The sequence below is a fragment of the Cydia splendana genome, chromosome 18 (genome assembly GCF_910591565.1).
Source record: "Cydia splendana chromosome 18, ilCydSple1.2, whole genome shotgun sequence".
NCBI lineage: Eukaryota > Metazoa > Arthropoda > Insecta > Lepidoptera > Tortricidae > Cydia > Cydia splendana.
Genome location: NC_085977.1, coordinates 6,511,511 through 6,534,052, shown reverse-complemented (window position 1 = coordinate 6,534,052; position 22,542 = coordinate 6,511,511). Strand labels below are relative to the sequence as shown.

At 37.3% G+C, this 22,542-nt stretch overlaps 1 protein-coding gene across 1 annotated transcript; it reads left to right on the top strand.

Moving 5' to 3' along the window:
• The first annotated feature begins 5,418 nt into the window (after window positions 1-5,418).
• LOC134799470 (CLIP domain-containing serine protease HP8-like) lies at window positions 5,419-17,986 on the top strand. The gene is made up of 7 exons (XM_063771877.1): window positions 5,419-5,571; window positions 6,424-6,558; window positions 8,049-8,157; window positions 10,252-10,433; window positions 12,951-13,090; window positions 16,874-17,005; window positions 17,816-17,986. The coding sequence occupies exons 1-7, from the start codon at window positions 5,505-5,507 to the stop codon at window positions 17,960-17,962; spliced, it is 912 nt and encodes a 303-aa protein (XP_063627947.1). The 5' UTR covers window positions 5,419-5,504; the 3' UTR covers window positions 17,963-17,986.
• Window positions 17,987-22,542: the final 4,556 nt, after the last annotated feature.

The window sequence follows — 22,542 nt, the reverse complement described above, 5'->3', positions numbered from 1 at the left end:
CTGGTCGGGCAGGTGATCGGGCGTGAATCAGCAACTTGGACTTGTTAGGAGACTAGCTGCCCGATTCGAACTTTAAGATACGCCAGTTAATAGATCTATGTATACTCTGTATCTTTAGGTATTTAAATAAAAGTAAACAAATAATTTGTACATTTTCGGCTAGATATAACATTTATTGGTTAACCAACCAAATACAAATCCGCCTGGATCTGTCACTGAACGACCTGACTTTAACCTACATTTGATCATGTATACTTAATGTTTTCATCTACCCTTAACTGACTTAAGGAGCCATTTGAGGGTAGATTTTGTTTCAAACAAAAACGTCACTTTCATTGACACTGACCACACTGACACATGTAATCCATATCGTTTCTAGATCTATTAATTGACGTATCTTAAAGTTCGAATCGGGCCGTAGTTTGTAGATCAGTTTACGATCTTTAATTGACGTTGGAGCAGGGGATTTTTGGGACTTGGGCCGATGACAAATGTTTATAAATGAGATATGACAAAATTGATTTCTATGTATCGTGCTCACACATTTATTATTTCACACCACCATCATCATCGCTAATATCTTTGGCAATTTATTTTGTTAATAAAGTAAATCTAAATAAAAATGCTAGAGCATAACTAATTCAATATGCTTGGTATTTGTTGACGTTATAAAATAGTACTAGTTTATTACCTAGGCAGTGCCAATCCCTACGAAGTTAATTAATGAATGTTAGCTTCGCACGTCACTATGCGCGCTACCCATTAGCTATGGACAACTCATAAATGCACTTAACACGGTAAATTAGAAGAATGTAGTAATTATGGAAACAGTACATAATATCTACAACCTCGTTCTATTGTTCGATCTACATACCTGAAATCCATACTAATATTAGTTTATTTATATTTATATGAGTCTAGAGTAGGGTTGCCAACCGTACTATATAATATAGTATTGTACTATATTTCGGCCTTGCGTACTATATACTTTTAGGAAACAAATATAGTACGCAGAAATACTATATTCGATGGGTCCTTAAGCTGTGTTTTTTTTTTTTTCATAAATATGAAATAACAACATAACTCAAAGTTCTTAAACTGAACAAGTGCGAGTGTTGCATGCTTTTGAACGTGAACCTACATGTCAATGTCACAGTCAAGAGTGTTATTTCAAAAGTGACAGTCACTCAGATAGAGCGCTCAGCCAACTGTCAACTGTTTTTCATCTCGTGACGTGAAGTTTCAGAAGTTTGGGTCGGCCTGAAGCAAAGGGGGTGCAAAAAAAAGACAGACTTTTTTTTAACAAAAGTGCAAAATATATAGTGTTGGGTTATTACCGGGTTGATGATGAAAACGAATACTTGCACCAATATTTTAACTTTATTCATTTGTTACAAACATACCTAATAACAACCAATTTACAATAAAATATTCAAGACGTCTTCACTCTAACTTGTCCGTACTCGAACTGTCACTTGTGTACCCGCCCTTTTATAACAATTCAACATGGCGGGAACCAGTGACATGTATCAGTCAATTGATACTCTTTTACAAGTTAATCATAAATAAAAGTAATAATGATCAAAATATAATCTATTAATAAATAATGATCCTTACTATAGGAATCGTAAAAGACTTAGAAAATTTAAATCAAAACGCTAAAATAAGCATGTTTCGTAGGAAACACTTTTCTCTAAAATCGAAAATGGCCATGATATTTGACCCGAAAGTTGGGATTTTTAATGTGTTATGTATGTATGTATGTATGTATGTATGTATGTAAACACTTTATTGTACATAAGACAGGTTAAATTACAATGAAACAAGAAATATATATAATATACAAAGGCGAACTTATCCCTATAAGGGATCTCTTCCAGTCAACCTTTGAGCAATTGAGAGTAAATTAAAACAAACATGATAGACAAACGAACACTATGTACAAAAAAGTAAACTATGGTTCAATTATTACGCAAGTAAATAATTAAAACCTATAGCCTATAATATAATAATATGTACATATTATACACATATATAATACATATTAATAAAGATACATACATAAATATAAATATATACAATATCACAATTTAATAAAAAAACCGGGCAAGTGCGAATCGGACTCGCGCACGAAGGGTTCCGTACCATAATGCAAAAAAAAACGAAAAAAAAAAACGGTCACCCATCCAAGTACTGACCACTCCCGACGTTGCTTAACTTTGGTCAAAAATCACGTTTGTTGTATGGGAGCCCCATTTAAATCTTTATTTTATTCTGTTTTTAGTATTTGTTGTTATAGCGGCAACAGAAATACATCATCTGTGAAAATTTCAACTGTCTAGCTAACACGGTTCGTGAGATACAGCCTGGTGACTGACAGACGGACGGACGGACGGACGGACAGCGAAGTCTTAGTAATAGGATCCCGTTTTACCCTTTGGGTACGGAACCCTAAAAAATACTTAGACCACAAGTCATTGGAGAGCCATAACTTATGCAAATTTTTCTTGCGTGAAGCTACCGACTGTGACTGTCTAAGGGAAAACGTCAACTTGTTCCACAACTGTACAGCGCGCACTGTAAATGACTTAGAGTACGACCGGGTCTTGTTACACGGTACAGCTAGAGAATACGCTAAAATAAGCATGTTTTGTGGGAAAAACTTTTCTCTAAAATCAAAAATGGCCGAGATATTTTACCCGAAAGTTGGGCTATTGACCCGAAAGTTGCTGTGTAATTACGTTTTATAGGTTGTTGAAAATAAGTTTTTGGCAAAAATTTAATTTTTGGTACAAGCTTTTATCTTACGTACTTACTTTTTTTACGACAGACAACTAATACTCATCAAGACAATTCTAAAAACCCCTAACACAATTAGGTTGCGTTGTTTCATCACAGAGTTCATATGGCCACCTCCTGTCTCCATCATCAGATCAGCTCGATGGTACCATAATATTGCATTGTCATCCGATTTATACATGCATGCAAAATTTCAGCTCAATCGGAAACCGGGAAGCGGGTCAAATTTAACTTGCAAGATTTGATTACAGACAGACAACGGTCAGGTGAAAGTAAATAAAAGCTTGTAAAAAAAATCTCGATCGTCGACAGTCGGCTCTACCCAGGAAGGTCTTGTTCGCTCGCTTCGCTCGATCACTGCCACTGGCTTCAAATATTAAAACAAAACAACTCGGCCATTTTTGATTTTAGAGTAAGTTTTTCCTACAAAACATGCTTATTTTAGGTATTCTCTTAGGTGTTATAATGACACAACATCCATCGTAATTTTTAGTCCTCGATTTTTCTCAAAAGTTTTCAAGTAAATAAAGCTGATTTTAACGTAAGTATTCTCTTCGATAACATCATGAAAAATAGGTGTCATAATAACATCACTCGGATGATTTTTTTTCAAGTGCTGCACCCCCTTTGCTTGTCCAACCCATGATTTTACACACGCCTACTGACACGCGCGAGATTTAGCATACTTTTAATTTATTTTAAACCATCTCCTTAACTGTACTATATTTTCTTTCAGTGTACTATATTATTTTATATGTAATTTTGCAAAATACTATATTTCACTCAAAAAAAGTTGGCAACCCTAGTCTAGAGTGTCCCACTGCTGGGCAAAGGCCTCCCTCCTCCCTTTCCACGTATCCCGGTCTTGACCCGTCTCCCACCAGTTCCTGTCAAAGGCGTCAAGGTCATTTCGCCAACGCCGTCGAGGTTTGCCGCGACCTCGGGTTCGATTTTGTGAGGCCCATTCATTGGTCGTTGTTTTAGCCTACAAGTCATCTGGCATACGGCAAATGTACCCTGCCTACCTAGGCCCAACTCAGCTTAGCGGCTGTTTCAGCCACGTCAGCTATATAATAAAATAAAAGCGAAAGTGTTTCTGACCTCTTCACGCTTGAACCACTGAACCGATTTAGTTGAAATTTGGTATATTAGAGAGAGTTTTAGAATTGAGTCCCAGGAGAGATATAGGATAGTTTTTATCCCAGAAATCATCTCTTAATCGGGTGAAAAGAATACTTTTGACTAAGGTGTACACAGTTTGGGAAGTAAGGGCTTGTAGAGTTGGAAGCTTATTGGCTCTACGTGAGATCTAATAACTTTTTGACACTGCGAGCCATATGCTATCGTCTTGGTAACATTTTAGATGAAAATGTTTTTGGTAAGATTTCACGTCTTACTAATAACTTGTAAGTTAGTTATGACAATCTTTCATTCCCTAATTTAAATGGTGATTTACTAAAAATCCTACAATATGTATTTTATATTTTATTATTTAAACAAGGAGTCGCTGCTCGCTATAAGTATCAACACTATCAACTTTCATACCTTTAGCATCAAAATTTGCGTAAGTCTCATACAAACTTCCATTAATAAGGGATTGGGTGGGAGGTAAAAGTTCCATGTGTTTGATTGTTTTTAGGGTTCCGTACCCAAAGGGTAAAACGGGACCCTATTACTAAGACTCCGCTGTCCGTCCGTCCGTCCGTCCGTCCGTCCGTCCGTCCGTCCGTCCGTCCGTCTGTAACCAGGCCGTATCTCACGAACCGTGATAGCTAGACAGTTGAGATTTTCACAGATGATGTATTTCTGTTGCCGCTATAACAACAAATACTAAAAACAGAATAAAATAAAGATTTAAGTGGGGCTCCCATACAACAAAGGTGATTTATGACCGAAGTTAAGCAACGTCGGGCGGGGTCAGTACTTGGATGGGTGACCGTTTTTTTTTTTTTGCCGTTTTTTTTTCTTTTATCCATTCTCGTCATGCCACACATCCATCTCAACATTCTCCTCTCCGCTACATAGAAGCTCTTTTCATCCCTCACCGGTTCAGTTGTTTGTAATTCAGTCATAAATATATGGTGTTATTTATAAACGCTTTACTGGCCTGAATTAGCTATGAATCGTTTGTCTTTATCTGTCATTTTAACTTATGTATTTGTAAGAAAGGGATGAAACAATTTAACTAAATCAGGCCAGTAATGTTTTATTAACAAGGGATAGTCTAAAGACTAAAAAACCTAAGAGTTGTCGAAAAATAATCAGCACTCAGCTCGCCCACATCTCTCTTTTGTTTTATGTATTTTATTGATTACCTACATATTACTTTTAATGCACCTAGAAACGGAACATAAGAGAAATATTAAATTGATTACAATGTTGATATTTTTTAACGCTTGAATTCCGCTCCAGTTGCTGACATTAGATACGCCTGCACTTCGCTGCAAGCTGCAATTCCTTCTTTATTTTAAACCCTACGTTGCTATTGCTCGATCGATATTGTAAAAACTAATTTGTACAAACACAGACGATTTAGTTTTACGATTTGTTAACTCATTTCTTTCGATTAAAGCCCTATTTTATCGGCGGGTCGGATTGGTTAGCCACAGTACCGCCGTTATTTCGCTCGACATGTAGTAATGGGAGTTTGGTAAAACCGTGCGGTCGCGAACAATGTTTAGATTTTAAATTACTTGGCTGTAGTCATGATTAAGTGCACTGTAGTTTTAGTTGTAGTTATAGAGTTTTTATGTACTGTAGCTGGTAATAATGGTAAGTTTCTTATTGCCTACCAGTGCCTACGTACTTTTTAAAAGTAATGTCTGTAATAGTTTGTTCGAAATTGGTGACCGTATTCCTGTTTTCCTATAACATGCTATGCTAGGGAATATTAACATGTTCCTTGTGTTAGAACCCGAATCATCACTTTCAGGCACATCTATTTGCATGTAAAGTGGCCGTGGCGGGACGAGGGCACGTCACGTGTCGCGACATACATTATTTTTTTAATGTTAATTGTTTAGTATTTAGATCGAATTTCCTCGCATTTTTTAAGCAAATTACAATATACAGGTCGCTGCTAGGGTAGGTTTTACCAACCGTGTGTTTGCTAAACTGCTTTTCATTTTGATGGCCACTTAAATCATTCTCGACCTGAAATTCCGGTCAAGCAAGAGTAATAATAGGGCAAATGAAATACTTATTATATGGTTTTCTCACTGTTTTCGTTGCCCCGGTAAAATAAACTATTTTCATACTCCATTTGACTTTATTTCATCAACATAGCAATTGTTGTTGGCAGGTTACACTGCACGCATAATAAACGTTAAATTTAACGAACTGTCAAAGTTCATCACTACACCTTATAAAACAAAGTCCCCCGCCGTGTCTACCTGTTTGTGTGTTTGTATGTTCACGATAAACTCAAAAACTACTGAACGGATTTTTATGCGGTTTTCGCCTATCGATAGAGTGATTCTTGAGGAAGGTTTGTGTATAATTTGTTAACCCGTGCGAAGTCGGGGAGGGTCGCTAGTACTAAGCTAAATTTATCAAACTACGATGACGTTGACAGTTCAGTGCAACCGGCCTTAACAATATTAATAACAACGACGGTTTTCTCAGATAACATGAAGGCTCATCCCGCGTGGAAGTTGCTACAGCAGTTCGAATGTGGAGATAGTGCCGCGGACCGGATCATTGGCGGGTTCAACGCCGGACTCGGCCAGTTTCCATGGATAGCTCGCCTCGGGTACACAAGTTAGTAATTGAATATTCATACACAAGGAAGCCGAAAGATTTAAACAGTGTATTCCTGTCCTACAAAATGTCCTACAATCTTTTCTGGAATTCGTCTAGCTGCAGAGTTATAAAAATAGTACATAGTGCAACGTGGGGGGTAAGTGAAATATTGTACGAGAGTCTATATATTCACGACAGCCGCAGGCTGGAGACTCGAGTAACAATATTTTTACCCCCGGAGTTACACACAATGTTTTTCATCACAGTTGCGAAGAAAAAACTAAAATTTAAGCGTTCATCAAAACATTCGTCCGACATATTTAAATTTATTGGCAGTTTAGGCATTGAAGGCACATGGAGCAGACCCATCGACATGTGAAAACTGTGTAAAAATATTTTAAACGGCTATTAAATCAATCAAATCAAATGTTTTTAAGCATACGTATTTAGTTAATACTGACTGTATTTTTAAAGTAAAACTCATTGTATACCTTGAATCTTAACAAGTATTTTACTTTGAACCTGCGCTGCGTGGTTCGTATGAATTAGTGACATAAATAAAAAAATCTATTATAAATATATAAAACTCACTCGTGAGTTAAAGCTTTTTCATCACACTCGCTCAGTAAATGTGGAATTGAACGCAGGTTTAGCGGCAGTTATAGAAAAAGCGTTCTCCCTAGGGAGTTATGAAGTTTCTAGTGCCATAATTAACAGTTTTTTGTCTTTATACTTAATTTTTGTATCGCAAGTGTGATGAAAAACATTGTGTGTGACTCGGGGCGTAATAATATTGCAAACTCGAGTCTATAAATCGCTCCGGCAAGCCGTCGCGATTTAACTTACTCTCGTTTGCAATAAAGATAAAAAATTGTTTATTCAAGTAGGCATATTACAATGCGCTTATGAACGTCAAATAAAGCTATACCGGCTCCAACCGTACGCCTCTGCCTCGAGAAGATTTAAATCCCCCCTCAATTGGAGGAGGGTATCCCAATACGGAACCGGCAACAAACTCGGCGGGACACATCTTTTCAAAACATTATTACATCTTATAATTAACATGCATTACGAGTAAATAAGAAAAATACAAGTTAAATTACTATAGAATTCATGCAATTATACTCAGTAAGTATATAACTTTATAGAAATATGATAAAAAAAACATATATGTACATGAGATCATACAGATACGTAGCTCTTTCAGAAAACATATCAAATTCTTACAAAAGTAAATACTCAACTTACACGCCCCTTGTTGCACAAAGTACTATTTTTTTTCAGAATCCATAACTCCCGCGGGATCAATATAGGCCTTTTGTCCTTCAGTACACCTGCATGAAATAAGATCTTTTTCGAGCAAGTGTGATGAAAAACATATTTTTATTGTTACTTAGTGCAAAACGCCTTGCAAAACATGATGGTTGCGATTGTTGCGAAGAGTAAACTTGGCTGTTCGCCACTGTGAACCCAATGTGATTGTTTCGACACATAATATTTGATAACAGGCGAAGACGAGCCAGAGATAGATTGGATGTGCGGCGCCGTGCTCATCACCAACCGGCACGTGGTCACCGCCGCACACTGCATCACCGATGAGGATACGGGCTACAAATTGTAAGTAGGACATTATGCATACTAAGGTTCGTCTAAATCAGGCGAATATGACGCTGACGTACAAATTACAATCCGGTGACCATTTGCAAACTGTTCTTGTGGATTTTTAAGACGTAGTAGGACGCACAAGCGGCGCAATCGCTAAATTTATACATAGTTCTACACTAACAAGACTAGTTCACCTTCAATTTATCTATCAAGGTATCTAAATTCGCAGAATTGGCTCTAATATTGTCGCCAAGCTAAGTTTTGACTAAAAGTTAGTACCGTCAGTCAACTGTAAAAATATGGGTGTAGCCAACTTATTCAAAAATATGTCCCGTAGTTCTTAATTCGCTGACATAAGAGCTATGGGACATATTTTTGAGATGATTTGTGCACCCATATTTTTACAGTTGACTGTACAGCGTGATTGTCTACGTTCATATTTCACAAACGCTCATACCTAATGTTACCAATTCCAGTTTTTGGCCTTTTTCAATGTATTGCTGAGCAACGACTTCCCCACTCCGTTTCCACTATTTACCTACTACTTATGTACTAAAGATCCAATCCCGATGGAACGAAAGCGTCCCACAGTACCTTTCTTCTTCTCAGTCTGCCTTCGATTACCAGTTCCATTTTAGTCAAGTGGAAGTTTTAACATTAAACATTCGGACTTAGAAATTGTATTCCTCACCTCAATGGGATTTAACATTATTTTCACACTTTATTGTCCAATACAAGAAGGTAGCCGGATATTGGACAATTGGACATACGCAAATAGTGCGCATTTGCTCATATATTGGTTCCGGAATCCGGGAAAATTAATATATTCCGAGTCAGAAATAACGTGAATTTGTCACTGAACTAAATAATTAGCTAGGTATCATTTCCCAGTAACAATAGTGCAATAGGTATTCTGCTTAAATAAACATTCAAAGGAAGTAGCTAGCCTAGGTATGGTACAGTCGCTTTACGTATTTAAATTGAATTCAGTAGGGCTACCGCCAATACCGAAAATCGTCAATTGCGGGCATTTTTCTCTGTCACTCTAATTACGCCGTCATTGGAGTAAAAGAGTAAGATCCCCGCAATTTGCGAATTTCGGTTTTCGCGGTAGCCCCTCAGTGCCTAGGTATTTTTCTTTCCTTGTTAAGTGACGATGAATATTCTTGGGATGCTATTTTTATTGGCGGATATGTATAATTGTATATTATTTTATTGCCGGCAGGAAAATCCCTTCATGGTGTGGCTTGACTTGCAAATCTTTTTAACTTTTCACATAAAAAAAAATACTACTAAAATTATCTGTATTTTTTTTTTCGGAAGTTCGCGTAGATAATTCTGATGCACGATCACGAACATTCTCCTCTCGAATATGCAACTCATTTGACAGCAGATGCTCATAATCAGTGATCGTTAATTTTCCAGCAATTTTGGTGCAGCATTGTTGGTTAAAAGCATCTGTAAGTATGCCCTACTCTAGGTGGAATATATAATTAGGGTTAATAACAGTAATATTAACCTTAACCAATCCTCTCCCTAGAAAAAAAATTAAGAAAATCCTTTATTTTTACTATACTGAACCAAAATTGCTGGAAAATTAACGATCACTGCTCATAATAAGTAATTAAATACCTAGTTTTGGCGCACGTACCTATCAATGTACGTAAATATAATATGTAAAAGTGCACGCATAATGTAACATCAGCAATAAGGCTTTCTCAATAAATTATTACCTACGTTACCTTATAGTTATTACCTACGTCATTAATTATTAACAACAACACACCTCGATAGAAGCCGCTCACATCCTAATTGAGCTATGGAGAACCCTCTGAATCGGGTTTTGAGGTGAATGAAATATATATAGTCGCGCAAAGGACATGATAAGGACAATTAGAAATATGAGTACCTTTTAACTTGTTCCTTAAGGTGGTATTCCACCTGTGCAATTTCTTTGTCCAAGGTCATTGCGTCTCACTCTCTCATTAAGCAAAATGTGAGACGCAATACACATTGGACAAATATATCGGACAGATGGAATACCACCCTTAGACATTTCATTTCAAACTAAGAAATATGTACTTACGACACATTTTTTTTCTTAAGGTCCTTCGTCCGCTTGGGCGAACACAACACAGAGACAGACCCCGACTGCCAGCTGCATGTGTGCGCGCCGAAGGTCCAGGATCGGAAGCCTAAGGTCATCACACCTCACGCCAACTTCAACAACCCGGCCTTCCAGAACGACATCGCTATAATCACTTTGGATAGTCCTGTGCAATTGCATGGTAAATTCGTGGTCTAGAGTCTAGATTCTAGAATCTAGCCAGCGGTCGGCAACCTTTTTTTGCGTAGTTTTAGTAGCGTAGTTAACGATGAGTAAGTTGTCGCGGGCCGCACTTTGTTAATATACTTTGTTTATTATATATTTATGACTTTATCAGACCTTGTCGTTTCTCAATATTACATAGCCAGAGAGGCTCGCAGGCCGCAAGTGACAGTTTCAGGAGCCGTATGCGGCCCGCGGGCCGCAGGTTGCCGACCGCCGATCTAGACAATAGGGAGCGGTAGTCTTTATTAGGCTATCTATAGATACTTAGTTTGATACTTAGTTTATCTTTAATAAGTGGCCCACAAATGCGTTATCAAAATTTTTTCTTACACTTTTCTACAAAAATCTAATTGAGAATAATTTAACAGAAATAAAACGTAGGTATTATCTTCAAAATATTACCCCTTGGCTTTGATACACAAAAGCAAAAGTTTGCTATAATTATCAACAACATGCACAGTAAAAAATCCTTGTCAATGTATTTTAGAACCACCCATACAAAAGGTCTATTATAGCCTGTTATAGGTATAAGGTCAATGTGGCGAAGTCCGGCATACTTCACTTTTTTTTGACTTTGGTGTGATCTAGTTCCGTTAATTATTCGCCTATGTTACTGCTTGTAATCGCATACGATGAAGAATTTAATAATTAATAGTTTAGCCTTAGTGACAGATCATTTCAAGCACAAATTAAGCAAAAACAATGGCATTTTTTAAAATTCGGCGATTAGACGGACTTCCCGTGCAGTTTAAGGGAAGTCCGTCTAGTTATGATATCAGCCAATATATGGGTGCGTATATGTTCGTAGTCAAATTCCTAAAAAGAACGGATCAAGACAATGAAAAGTGTATTTTAAACTTGTTAATATACGGTTCAGATTCGAAATAAACACCATTTTTCTAAAATAAAGGCAAGTCCGCATATACTACCAAAATGGGGTGGTAAACCTTTTTTGCAAATAATTAAACACAATATTTTTTTTGATTTCCGAAATAAAAGATCAATAGTAATTTTAAAATGAATTTTAATCGTTTCTTTTAATATACTGAGATCAAAATTTAATAAAGTAACATCATGCGCAAAGTCTGGAGGATTTTTTGATACCTTATCAAATCGTTAAAATATTAAAATCGCAAAAACAGTTGGTAATCTCTGATTTAACGAAATTCCGGCATATGACGGACTTCCCTTGAACATAATAGACGGACTTTCCAACTTAGTCAAATTTTAATATGATAAATTGTGAAACGTATAATTACAAAACTAAGCAAATTTTTGATATTTAAAAAATAGAATAAAGACAGCTGGTTCTTATGCTACCTACGTAGTTACTTTCTGATGCACAATCTTTTCAAAAAACCGGGCAAGTGCGAGTCGGACTCGCGCACGAAGGGTTCCGTACCATAATGCAAAAAACGGCAAAAAAAAACGGTCAACCATCCAAGTACTGACCCCGCCCGACGTTGCTTAACTTCGGTCAAAAATCACGTTTGTTGTATGGGAGCCCCACTTAAATCTTTATTTTATTCTGTTTTTAGTATTTGTTGTTATAGCGGCAACAGAAATACATCATCTGTGAAAATTTCAACTGTCTATAGCTATCACGGTTCGTAAGATACAGCCTGGTGACAGACGGACGGACGGACGGACAGCGGAGTCTTAGTAATAGGGTCCCGTTTTACCCTTTGGGTACGGAACCCTAAAAACTATTTTTAACAAATTTTTTTCGAACGGCTGTCGCACTATGACTTCGAGGTCAAAACACGAAATGACTTAGACTTGAGGCGGATTGCTCTGAAGTTGGTTGTCACAGCGCCATCTGTTTTACATAGACGGAACTAGCGCGAAAAACTGGTTAATCGACTGGACTCCAAAGTCGCATACGCCTTCAAATTCAAAAGTTATAACGTGTTGACGGACTTGCCTTGTAGACGGACTTACCCACAGTGACCTTACAGTAGGTATGCACTGTTGATTTAGATCGGTTGATCTTAAACGGTAATCCACGCGGCCACTGGTGGTCCACAAAAGCAGCTGAAGTGGTTCACGAATTTATTAAACAACCCTTTGTTGAGTTTATTCGTCGTTGATCTTTACTTCCGACCAAGCTGGCGGAAGGTCCTTGGGAAAAAACAAACATGTTCCGGTGATCATTTATCACTCTAAGGTTACCAACCACTGCTTTAAATAGACAACTAGTTAAGGTGTTCCTAAAGTGGTGCGGACAAGTTTAAGGATGACTCACGCTCACAGCTTCCAGCGCTTCGTTCTCTATCGTCATAGAAAATGACATGTCGTGTCGGACGCCTCGGCCTGGGCCGGGTCCGGTCTAGCGTGAGTCCTCCTTTACTCTTATTTGTTTGGATATAACCACCTAGAAGTAGAAGTGACCTATTGTAATAAATATAAGGCATACGATAAGGGTGCATTCACATTGTTTCTCTTTTATCGAAGACATTGTCACGACTTTTAGATTACGTGGCGCCAATCTGCCTGCCATACAGCGACGAGCAACTAGTGCCGTTGCCCCTGGGTGAAATGCTAACAGTTGCCGGCTGGGGCAAGATGAACATGACTACCGAGGAGCGGGCAAAGATCTTACAATACGTTCAGGTATGTGTAGGTTGCACATTAATACAGATTACGTAGCGCCAACCTGCCTGCCATACTGCGACGAGCAACTAGTGCCGTTGCCCCAGGGTGAAATGTTGACAGTTGCCGGCTGGGGCAAGATGAACAGGACCACGGAGGAACGGGCAAAGATTCTGCAATATGTTCAGGTATGTGTATACAGTTGTGGTGCATAATTATTTTCACCTCAGCAGCTCGAACAAGGGTACTTTGCTTCTTAAAAACAGTGAGCAAAATGCGATTTTGCTCACTGAGTCATCTTGTCTCACTCAGTGAGCAAAATCGCATTTTGCTCACTGATTGTGTCTTACTAAGTGAGCAAAATGCGATTTTGCTCACTGAGTGAGACAAAATGACATTCAAGTGATCTTTATAGTCATTTCAACATGCGGGGTCTAATTCAAAAAAATTCAAAATTCAAAAATTCAAAATTATTTATTTGGTATCTAGGTGGATTTATACAATAATTTGTGGTGGATACCTCCTGTTAAGTATAGCAATACTTGTGTTAGGAGGTACCGCTCCTTCCAAACGGAGTGATTCAGGTTTAATACCAGATACATATTATAATTGGTACATAGTTGTTATTTTTACAATAACTATAACTATACCTATAGCTAATTCATATAAGTTTTTTTTTTTTTTTTTTTTTACAATTCAATATTCAGAGATTTATAATAAATTATACATACAGGGAAAAATATTGTTCAAGTTAGTTTGTTATAATTACAATTACAAATACAAGTTCGATATACTTGGGTTCTATTATCTCTGTCCCTCTAGGTATGTTCTCACTGCTTAGGGTGAAAAAATTTGTGTACTACACGAGATCAAAGTTATTTACATCTCGTGCGCTTTTGAATCCCTTACTACGCTCAAGATTCTAAATTAGATTCACTCGCTACGCTCGTGAATCTATTATAGAATCTTTCGCTTGCACGGGACTCAAAATAAGCACTCGAAGAAATATCAAACTTTGATCTCTTGTTGTACAAATAACTATTTCCATCGTATTTTCACGGAAACGTATACGAACGTGTCTTGCTATTTCAGTCAGTCTTGGTATACAAAAATTACTGAGGTTGACTGAAATAGTATAACAAATACGAACGTTTCCGAGAAAATACAATGGAAAACAATTATGCATTACATCTGTACAGGCAATTATACAACATGTTACAAAAATCGTCGTGGTTTGGATCTGATTAGTTGTGTTTTATGTAGGCGAGGCGTTTGCGACAAATAATCAGAATACTACACTAATTATGCTCTCAAAGGTATTGTCACTAAGTAAGTGTAGTTACACCTTGTACACTTCCAGTACGGTTACCATCAGTTTGTCACTGACATAAACGCCGTCGAGAACGTAATTTACTTTCTATACGTCCCGTTTGCACTAATATGCGAGTGCGAGCGAGATGTATAGAAAGTAAATTACGTTCTCGACGGCGTTTATGTCAGTGACAAACTGATGGTAACCGTACAGATATCCTTCTACGTTTATAAAAACAAACTACAATATGTTCCAGGTATGTATAGGCTGGGAATGTTTGTTTAACTACGTCACAATTACGTTGTAAAATTTACTTATTATTTGAATTGATTATCCTTCCTTGTTTTTATTTCTTTTGCTAGTTTGGTTTGCCTTTGTCGTCATTAGGTACCTAATAAACGTAATCAATAAGTGTATTGGTTTCCAGTTGTATATTCAATATCTCATACAAAAATACCCCTTGAATTTCCAAGAACAATGCGCCTCTTCCTGAATAACTCGTACCGTAACAGTACATTTGTTTTTAACTGTAAGAGCCAAATTAGAAAGGCGTACCTACTTACTTATCTTTAAGAGAAATAAATATCAGGTATCAATTATTCAAAAATAACGTCAACTCTTAAGTACAGTCTGACTGTACCTATACCTATTCTGATATATATTATACAGTAAGACCCGCGCATTTCTCGCGTAATACGCCGTTTCGCCAGTCCCTGCAACTTGTTTGCATTGCATCACCTCTGTATTTCACCTTTAATACGTTTTCCCGTTTAGATAGATACGTTTTTTTGTTTTTTATAGCGATAACACCGCCTGTTGTTACCTCTTTTGTCTTTGTTTATGTTACTGTAAACTACGAGTATGTGAGGTGTGCAATAAAGAGTATTGTATTGTATTGTATTGTTTTACGGCGTTCCGATCACTGTGTAATGTACGTGGTGGTTCCATCAGAATGTCTTCAGAGGGTTTTACTGTACCTGATGTATTGTCAAACTTTCTGAAAATATGAGTGTACTTATACTTACTTATTTATCTTTCTCAGTAAGTAAAACAACTGTTTTCCGAAATATTACAAACAATTTGGTTCAGCTGTTTTTTTTTGAAATCGCCTAATGGAGTAGAGAGTGTAAAATTTTGTTGACTAGCATTTCCAATGACAATATATGTAGGGATTGCAATCCGGTCCGGCGGATCCGGTAATCCGGCCGGATCCGGCAGTTTTTAGGAGCTACCGGATCCGGTTGAAATCACCGGATCCGGACCGGATCCGGGAAAATAGAAAAAAAGACCGCACGCAGCACCCACTGCGCGTTTTAGGTGAGATAAAGGCGACGGATAGAAGAAAGAAGTTAAACAGAATAAAGAACGAATGAAAAAATCCAAATTTAGTAAAATAAGAAGATATTTAATATGACGATGATTGAGAACAAAAGAGGATTTCCTCTTCTTTCATATTGGTGGCACGAATCGGCACGATACGACGATTACTTAAATAATTAGAAGTAAATATTAAAGGATGGAGATGCAATGGAAGGCATTTGTAACGACCGGTCTGGCCTAGTGAGTAGTGACCATTCAGTGACCCTGCCTATGAAGCCGATGGTCCTGCTGGGTTTGAATACCGGTAAGGGCATTTATTTGTGTGATGAACACAGATATTTGTTCCTGAGTTATGGGTGTTTTCTACGTATATAAGCATGTATTTATTAATATACTATACGTATATATATCGTCGCCTAGTAATACTACCTAGAGCTAGCTAGTACCCATATTACAAGCTTTGCTTGGTTTGGGGCTACGAGTAAAATTGTCCCAAAATATTTATTCATGAATTATTTATTTATTTGTGATTTAGGCTATAAAACTATTTTCAGGGATAAAAAATGAAAGCAAGATAATATTGGAGCGCATTTCATACAATTTTGGTTAAAAGTAAAATATCTTGTTACTAGAATGGATGTCAGCGTTACAAATAATTCCATCAAAGTACAGTTACGAAAACTTGTCCTTTCAAGGAGTTCCATTTCCCATCCCATAATTATCCCATTAACAGGCTTTGGAATCTAAAATTTTATTTTTAAATTGAGATTGACTATGTGACACTTTTAAAAAGTTATTTCTTATTAACTTCAAATTGTTGTTTTATGAATACATTTGTAAAAATAGCCTTTGTTTCTCATATAACGCATAAAACTTGAAAACTATGTCATTTAATTAACTTTAATATCCTTATACCTAACCGGATCCGGTCCGGCCGGATCCAGCCAGATTGAGGCCAAAATCCGGCCGGATCCGGCCGGATTGAAAATCAATCCGGTTTGCAATCCCTAAATATATGCTAGTCTGCCGACTAGCTAATAGCTAGGCTAGCTTCTACCGACTGGAAATGCCCACAAAGTCTACTGCCATTTTTACGAAACTGTGTTTTTTTTTTTCACGGAACCCATTCAGATTCAGAACAAACAACTAAATGGATTTATCAAAACTTGCAGATACCAGTAGTGGAGAAGTCAGCATGCAACCTATTCGGGAAGGCGTTCAAGATGACCGAGATGCAGATTTGTGCAGGTGCCATACATAATAAGGATGCATGCGGGGGCGACTCGGGGGGACCCGTCATGAAGGTACAGTCCATGAATCTAGTATATAACTGGATCAGGCATGAGGGGTGGGGGGAAATGACCGAACGGGATAGTCTTATGTATCTTTCAGTAGGAGTAGCAGCGAAAGCGCTATTATTGTTTGTTCTTGTTACAGTCTTACATTTTTTTATTCCCCACCGTGAATTTAGTATGTAATGATGTATTATGGTGGGCAACAAATAAATTCGACCAATCATAGTGTCGCATTGCATAATATATGTTTTGTCCCTCACGGAGGCACGCGTATACCACTTCTATAGGATCCCACCTTCTAAGGTACAGCCGCCTTATTGGGGCAAATAAGTTTTGTTAGTAACAGTTCCAAAGTGCAAGTTACGGAAAGTCTCAAACCAAAAAGTTGAAAAAGATCTCCAGGAAAATTGTACCAGAAAAAAACTAAACTTTAATTTGAGAAATTAATTACCTATATCGATTCCTATACAAAAATATGAGCAGTTTCCGAAATTATTCCATGTTGAATAGCAATTTTGGAAAATTTCACACATCAGCACAGTCCATTATTCAGTAGAACAGTATGAATACATTTTTGACCTTTGTACTTATGGGAGGGTACAAAGGTCAAAGAAAAGCCTTTCTTTTGTCGTCCAAGACGGGCTGAACGACAAAAGAAAGGCTTTTTTTTCGAGTAAAAAAATGTTTTCTTTTATTTTTCCTAATCAGAACACAATGCCGAATATGCCCTTAAACGGGTCCCTACTATTTTAGTTAAGTACATTCTGTATAACAGTGCGGTATTAGCCTCGGTTTATTTATTTAGGTATTTTATTTCAGGTGTTTGACAATGATGAGGGACCTAAGAATTATCTCATTGGAGTGGTATCCTTCGGACCGACGATTTGCGGCATCAAGAAACCAGGCGTCTACTCATCGTCAGTGGAATATCTCACATGGATTTTAGACAACATAATGGCGACTTGAATATATTTATAATTTTATTATTAATCACAGGCGTTTTTCAAAGGTCTCCTTTATTTCTAAACTGACATAAATATCATGAACTTGACAAAATCCTCCAGTGCCCAGGGCTGGAATCTACCACCGCTACCCTCTCTATCGCGTCTCGTCTTCAGCTATCGCGGCAGGTGCCTACTGCCTAAGCCCCTCGTCCCGGGTCACGGCGGCATGGGTCGATTCTTTTCCAAGTACATACAGGGTGGCTAAAAAATAACCGCATTCCTATTGCCAGGAAGGTTTTGGGATTATACTGAGTAACTTTTACTATGGGACGAACACCGAAATCGCGAAAAAAAAATTCACCCTCCCATAGAAAATGGACCACCCAAAATGTATGAAACAGCCAAATTTTTTTCGCGATTTTGGGGTTTGGACCCATAGTAAAAGTTGCTCAGTATAATCCCAAAACCTCCCTGGCAACGGGAATGCAGTTATTTTTAGACACCCTGTATATGTTTCCTGCGGGCTTAATGGCGCCCATTTCCATCCCAGGCAGAATAGTATGGTTTGACCTCCTAACCGAATCAACTTACCCTCCTAACCCTTAAACCTTATTACTGGCTACGGGAAGTCAAAGAAGTCGAAGGTTCGAAGTTTGCATGAATCAAATTAAATCGCGAATAATAATCATACACAGAGTTATCTCTGTGACATTTGAAATGTGAATTAAAGACAGGGCAGATGGTGATAGTGAAGAACTGTCCCATAACCAAATTTCCTTTTCACTGATGCGAAGTACCTACTTAAGTGAAACAAAGTCTCACATCCTCTGCCTCTATTTTTAGGTTAGTTTTTCTCTTTGCTTGATGCAATAATTAGAGTATACAGTATTCATTGAATTTACCAACGAACAAAAAGAAAGCGAGCATATGAAAGTGTTTGTAAACAAGATGTGCTTTAAACATTGATATAGAATAAGAACTGGATACCCAATCAGCCGCAAAAAATGGCCCCGCAAAAGTAACGTTAAAACAGATCACGCGTTACTTTTTCGTTTAGTCTTGTATAGACCGCTCAAATGTGAAGTTGTCAACAATGTCGTAAAATGGTCGTCAAAATATGCAAAAATAACAATGATAAAATAAGGAAAAAGCTTGGAATGTATTTCTTTCGGTTAGTTCTTTGGATAGCATTACATAATTTATGTAATCTGGTGGTAATTTCATGGTTTTGTATAAATTATTTTGTTAGTACCAAAGAAGGGATGTGAAGGAACAAAAATCTAATGAGTCGATGTGAGGTCAATACTTTTTTATTTTTATATGGAATTCGTAAGATATAATATTATGTTTAAATTCAAGATTTCCAAGAAAACCTATGCGACGTGCTGAGTGTACTGCTATTATAGCAAGAGATAGGGGTGATGCAGTTTTAAACAAGGCAAAACGGCACTTGTGTGTTCGGCGCATTTCCCTGTTTCCGACATATACACGACCAATAAGGGTTTACATCGACTAACTGTAAATGTTAAACCTGTCTGAACACAGTGACAACCACAGGAATTTCTTGATAAAGACCATAACCAATCAGTACCAGTAGCGACCTGAATATCCCCGTGCACTATATTGCAAAGAACGAAAGTGCGAAGATTATGTAGATCTAAAATACACAGTTATTTAATAAGTTGAATTTATTTCAAGGAAAATAGTATTTAAAGACGTACCTATATATACTTACTTATTAAAAATAAATTTGTTTTATGTAACTTAAACGGGTTGTTACCATGAATTAATTTTATTTGAACTCCCGATCAAATTAAATTGATTCATTTATTACTTTGGTTTTTCTGTACAGTAATACCTATTAAAATGTACCAAAGTGACTCCATTCGTTCATTATTCTCATTTGACGTTGTTTGACGTAAATACAAAGGTGAAGTTACGTTTAGTGCCATCGGACTTAAAGTTTTAACAGTGTTGGTACTAATGTTTACAAATTTGACACTTAATGCTTACGACAGTAAGTTCTTTTCCGTACAAAACATTTATCTTGACTCAAAATTTACGTAAGCGTTTTTATCATCAATGCAAATTTGCCGCTACTGTCATTCTGACCCACATTTTGTTGACGTTTTTGTTCCGCTCTGTGTGTCTATTTCTAATATTAAGTCAGTGGCTTTAAATTAAAAGGCTCGAACATGATCTTAGGGCCGATACACACTGGCTGAAAATTCGTGACGCTATATAGGTTATTTAGTAATTATTTACTGTAGATAAATATATCTCATTTGGTTACTTATTTATAACAGGAAGTGCTGTAGAAACTACTTCTAGTTTAGTAAGGTGCAGCGAGGCAATTTCGACTGCCATGTTTTACATTATTAACTAGAGTGCCATATATGTCCAGATAGCGAAAAAGATGTGTTGTGTGTGACTCTAGTTAATAATGTAAAACATGGAACATATTTCAATTGATTGAAATTATCCCGCAGTCGAAATAGTCTCGCTGCACCTTATATATTTGTAGGTTTGTACCCCGCATTCGAAGTTATCCTAATTTAACTTACAACTAATATTAGTCGTTTAATAGATGCAGTTTCTAACAAATGTTTCTAAGCAATGCAGTGAGTACTGGGGATGACTGGGGGGCGATTCGACTCGAGAAAGTTACAAAAGGTGACCGTGGCTACGATACTGCCGAATCGCAACATGTCGTTTAAAAAAAACAACGGGTTGCACTCCGGGAGTGCCGGCAGAAGTGAAAACTCAATGACATTGTAACAGTTTTTCGATCTGGCCCCAATTTCACCACGGTGACAGGTGCGACAATTGTAAAATCACTGTTGCTGACGTCACAGGCATCCATGGGCTACGGTTACCGCTTACCATCGGGCGGGCCGTATTCCTGTTTGCCACCATCATTGTATTATTTAAAAAAACTTTATTATATCGGAAAAAAACAGATATTTCTTTTGCGAAGTTTCTGACAATTGTCAAGATTTAGAAGAATTGTAGGTAATTCTTGACAGGTAATGAGTTATATGTCGGAATTTCGTGACAATTGTAGTGTTTCTTGTGACAATTGTCATAAACTTAGCAAGAGAAATATCTGTTTTTTTCCTATATAATAAAGTTTTTTTAAATAATACAATGATGGTGGCAAACAGGAATACGGCCCGCCCGATGGTAAGCGGTAACCGTAGCCCATGGATGCCTGTGACGTCAGCAACAGTGATGTTTTACAATTGTCGCACCTGTCACCGTGGTGAAATTGGAGCCAGGTCACGTGTCCGTCTTACGTATTACGAATCTTACGGCCACGTGACCTGTCGCGAGTTTAACATTTTTTTCCCATCACAAAAAGTGCACAGCGCCGCTAAAGAAGTTTTCACTTCAAAAATTAAAGACTGGCTGGTGACATTGCCACTTATCATAAAAATATCGGTATTATAGTCATGCTGTGTGTTCTTCCCTTATGTCGGTAGGTACATAATCTGGGTTTTTACGCCAGCCCGACCGCAACGGGTTTCACATATACCTTATAATTTAATCGCACCATCTGTTTTGCTTGTCTTTTCAGCATCACGATCCAATTTTTAGGGTTCCGTAGCCAAATGGCAAAAAACGGAACCCTTATGGATTCGTCATGTCTGTCTGTCTGTCTGTCTGTCTGTCTGTCTGTCTGTCTGTCTGTCTGTCTGTCTGTCTGTCTGTCTGTCCGTCCGTATGTCACAGACACTTTTTTCCGAAACTATTAGAACTATACTGTTGAAACTTGGTAAGTAGATGTATTCTCACACAAAAATAGAAAAAAAACAATAAATTTTGGGGGCTCCCCATATTTAGAACTGAAACTCAAAAATTTTTTTTTCATCAAACCCATACGTGTGGGGTATCTGGATAGGTCTTCAAAAATGATATTGAGGTTTCTAATATCATTTTTTTCTAAACTGAATAGTATGCGCGAGAGACACTTCCAAAGTGGTAAAATGTGTGCCCCCCCCCCCCCCCCCTGTAACTTCTAAAATAAGAGAATGATAAAACTAAAAAAAAATATATGATGTACATTACCATGCAAACTTCCACCGAAAATTGGTTGGTGAACGAGATCTAGTAAGTAGTTTTTTTTTTAATAGTTACGTCATAAATCGTAAACCGCAATTTTATTATTTAAATCATAAATCATGAATCAATTATGTTACTTGCTGCTACGGAACCCTTCATGGGCGAGTCCGACTCGTACTTGGCCGCTTTTTTGCTACAGATAAGATTATAGGGCTGACAGAGATTTTTTGATGTCTAGAGAAATTATTTATTAAACACTATAATAACAACTGCACCCTAAATGCAGCCCAGAGATACCTACAGCTGTTAATAAAGAGTTAGATACCCTTCCAAAGTGAGGAAGGGCCCGTAACCATTTAATTACGATTATATTTGGGACCTTTGGGACCTTATTTTTTTACGGCAGGATACATGACCGTGCATATTTTAAAGACAATAAATGTGTAGAAAGAACTACATACTATTTAGGCACACCTCCCCTTGCCATTTCAAGCAATGTAAAAAATTGCAAAAAATAAAAGGCATTTTTAATTTTATTTT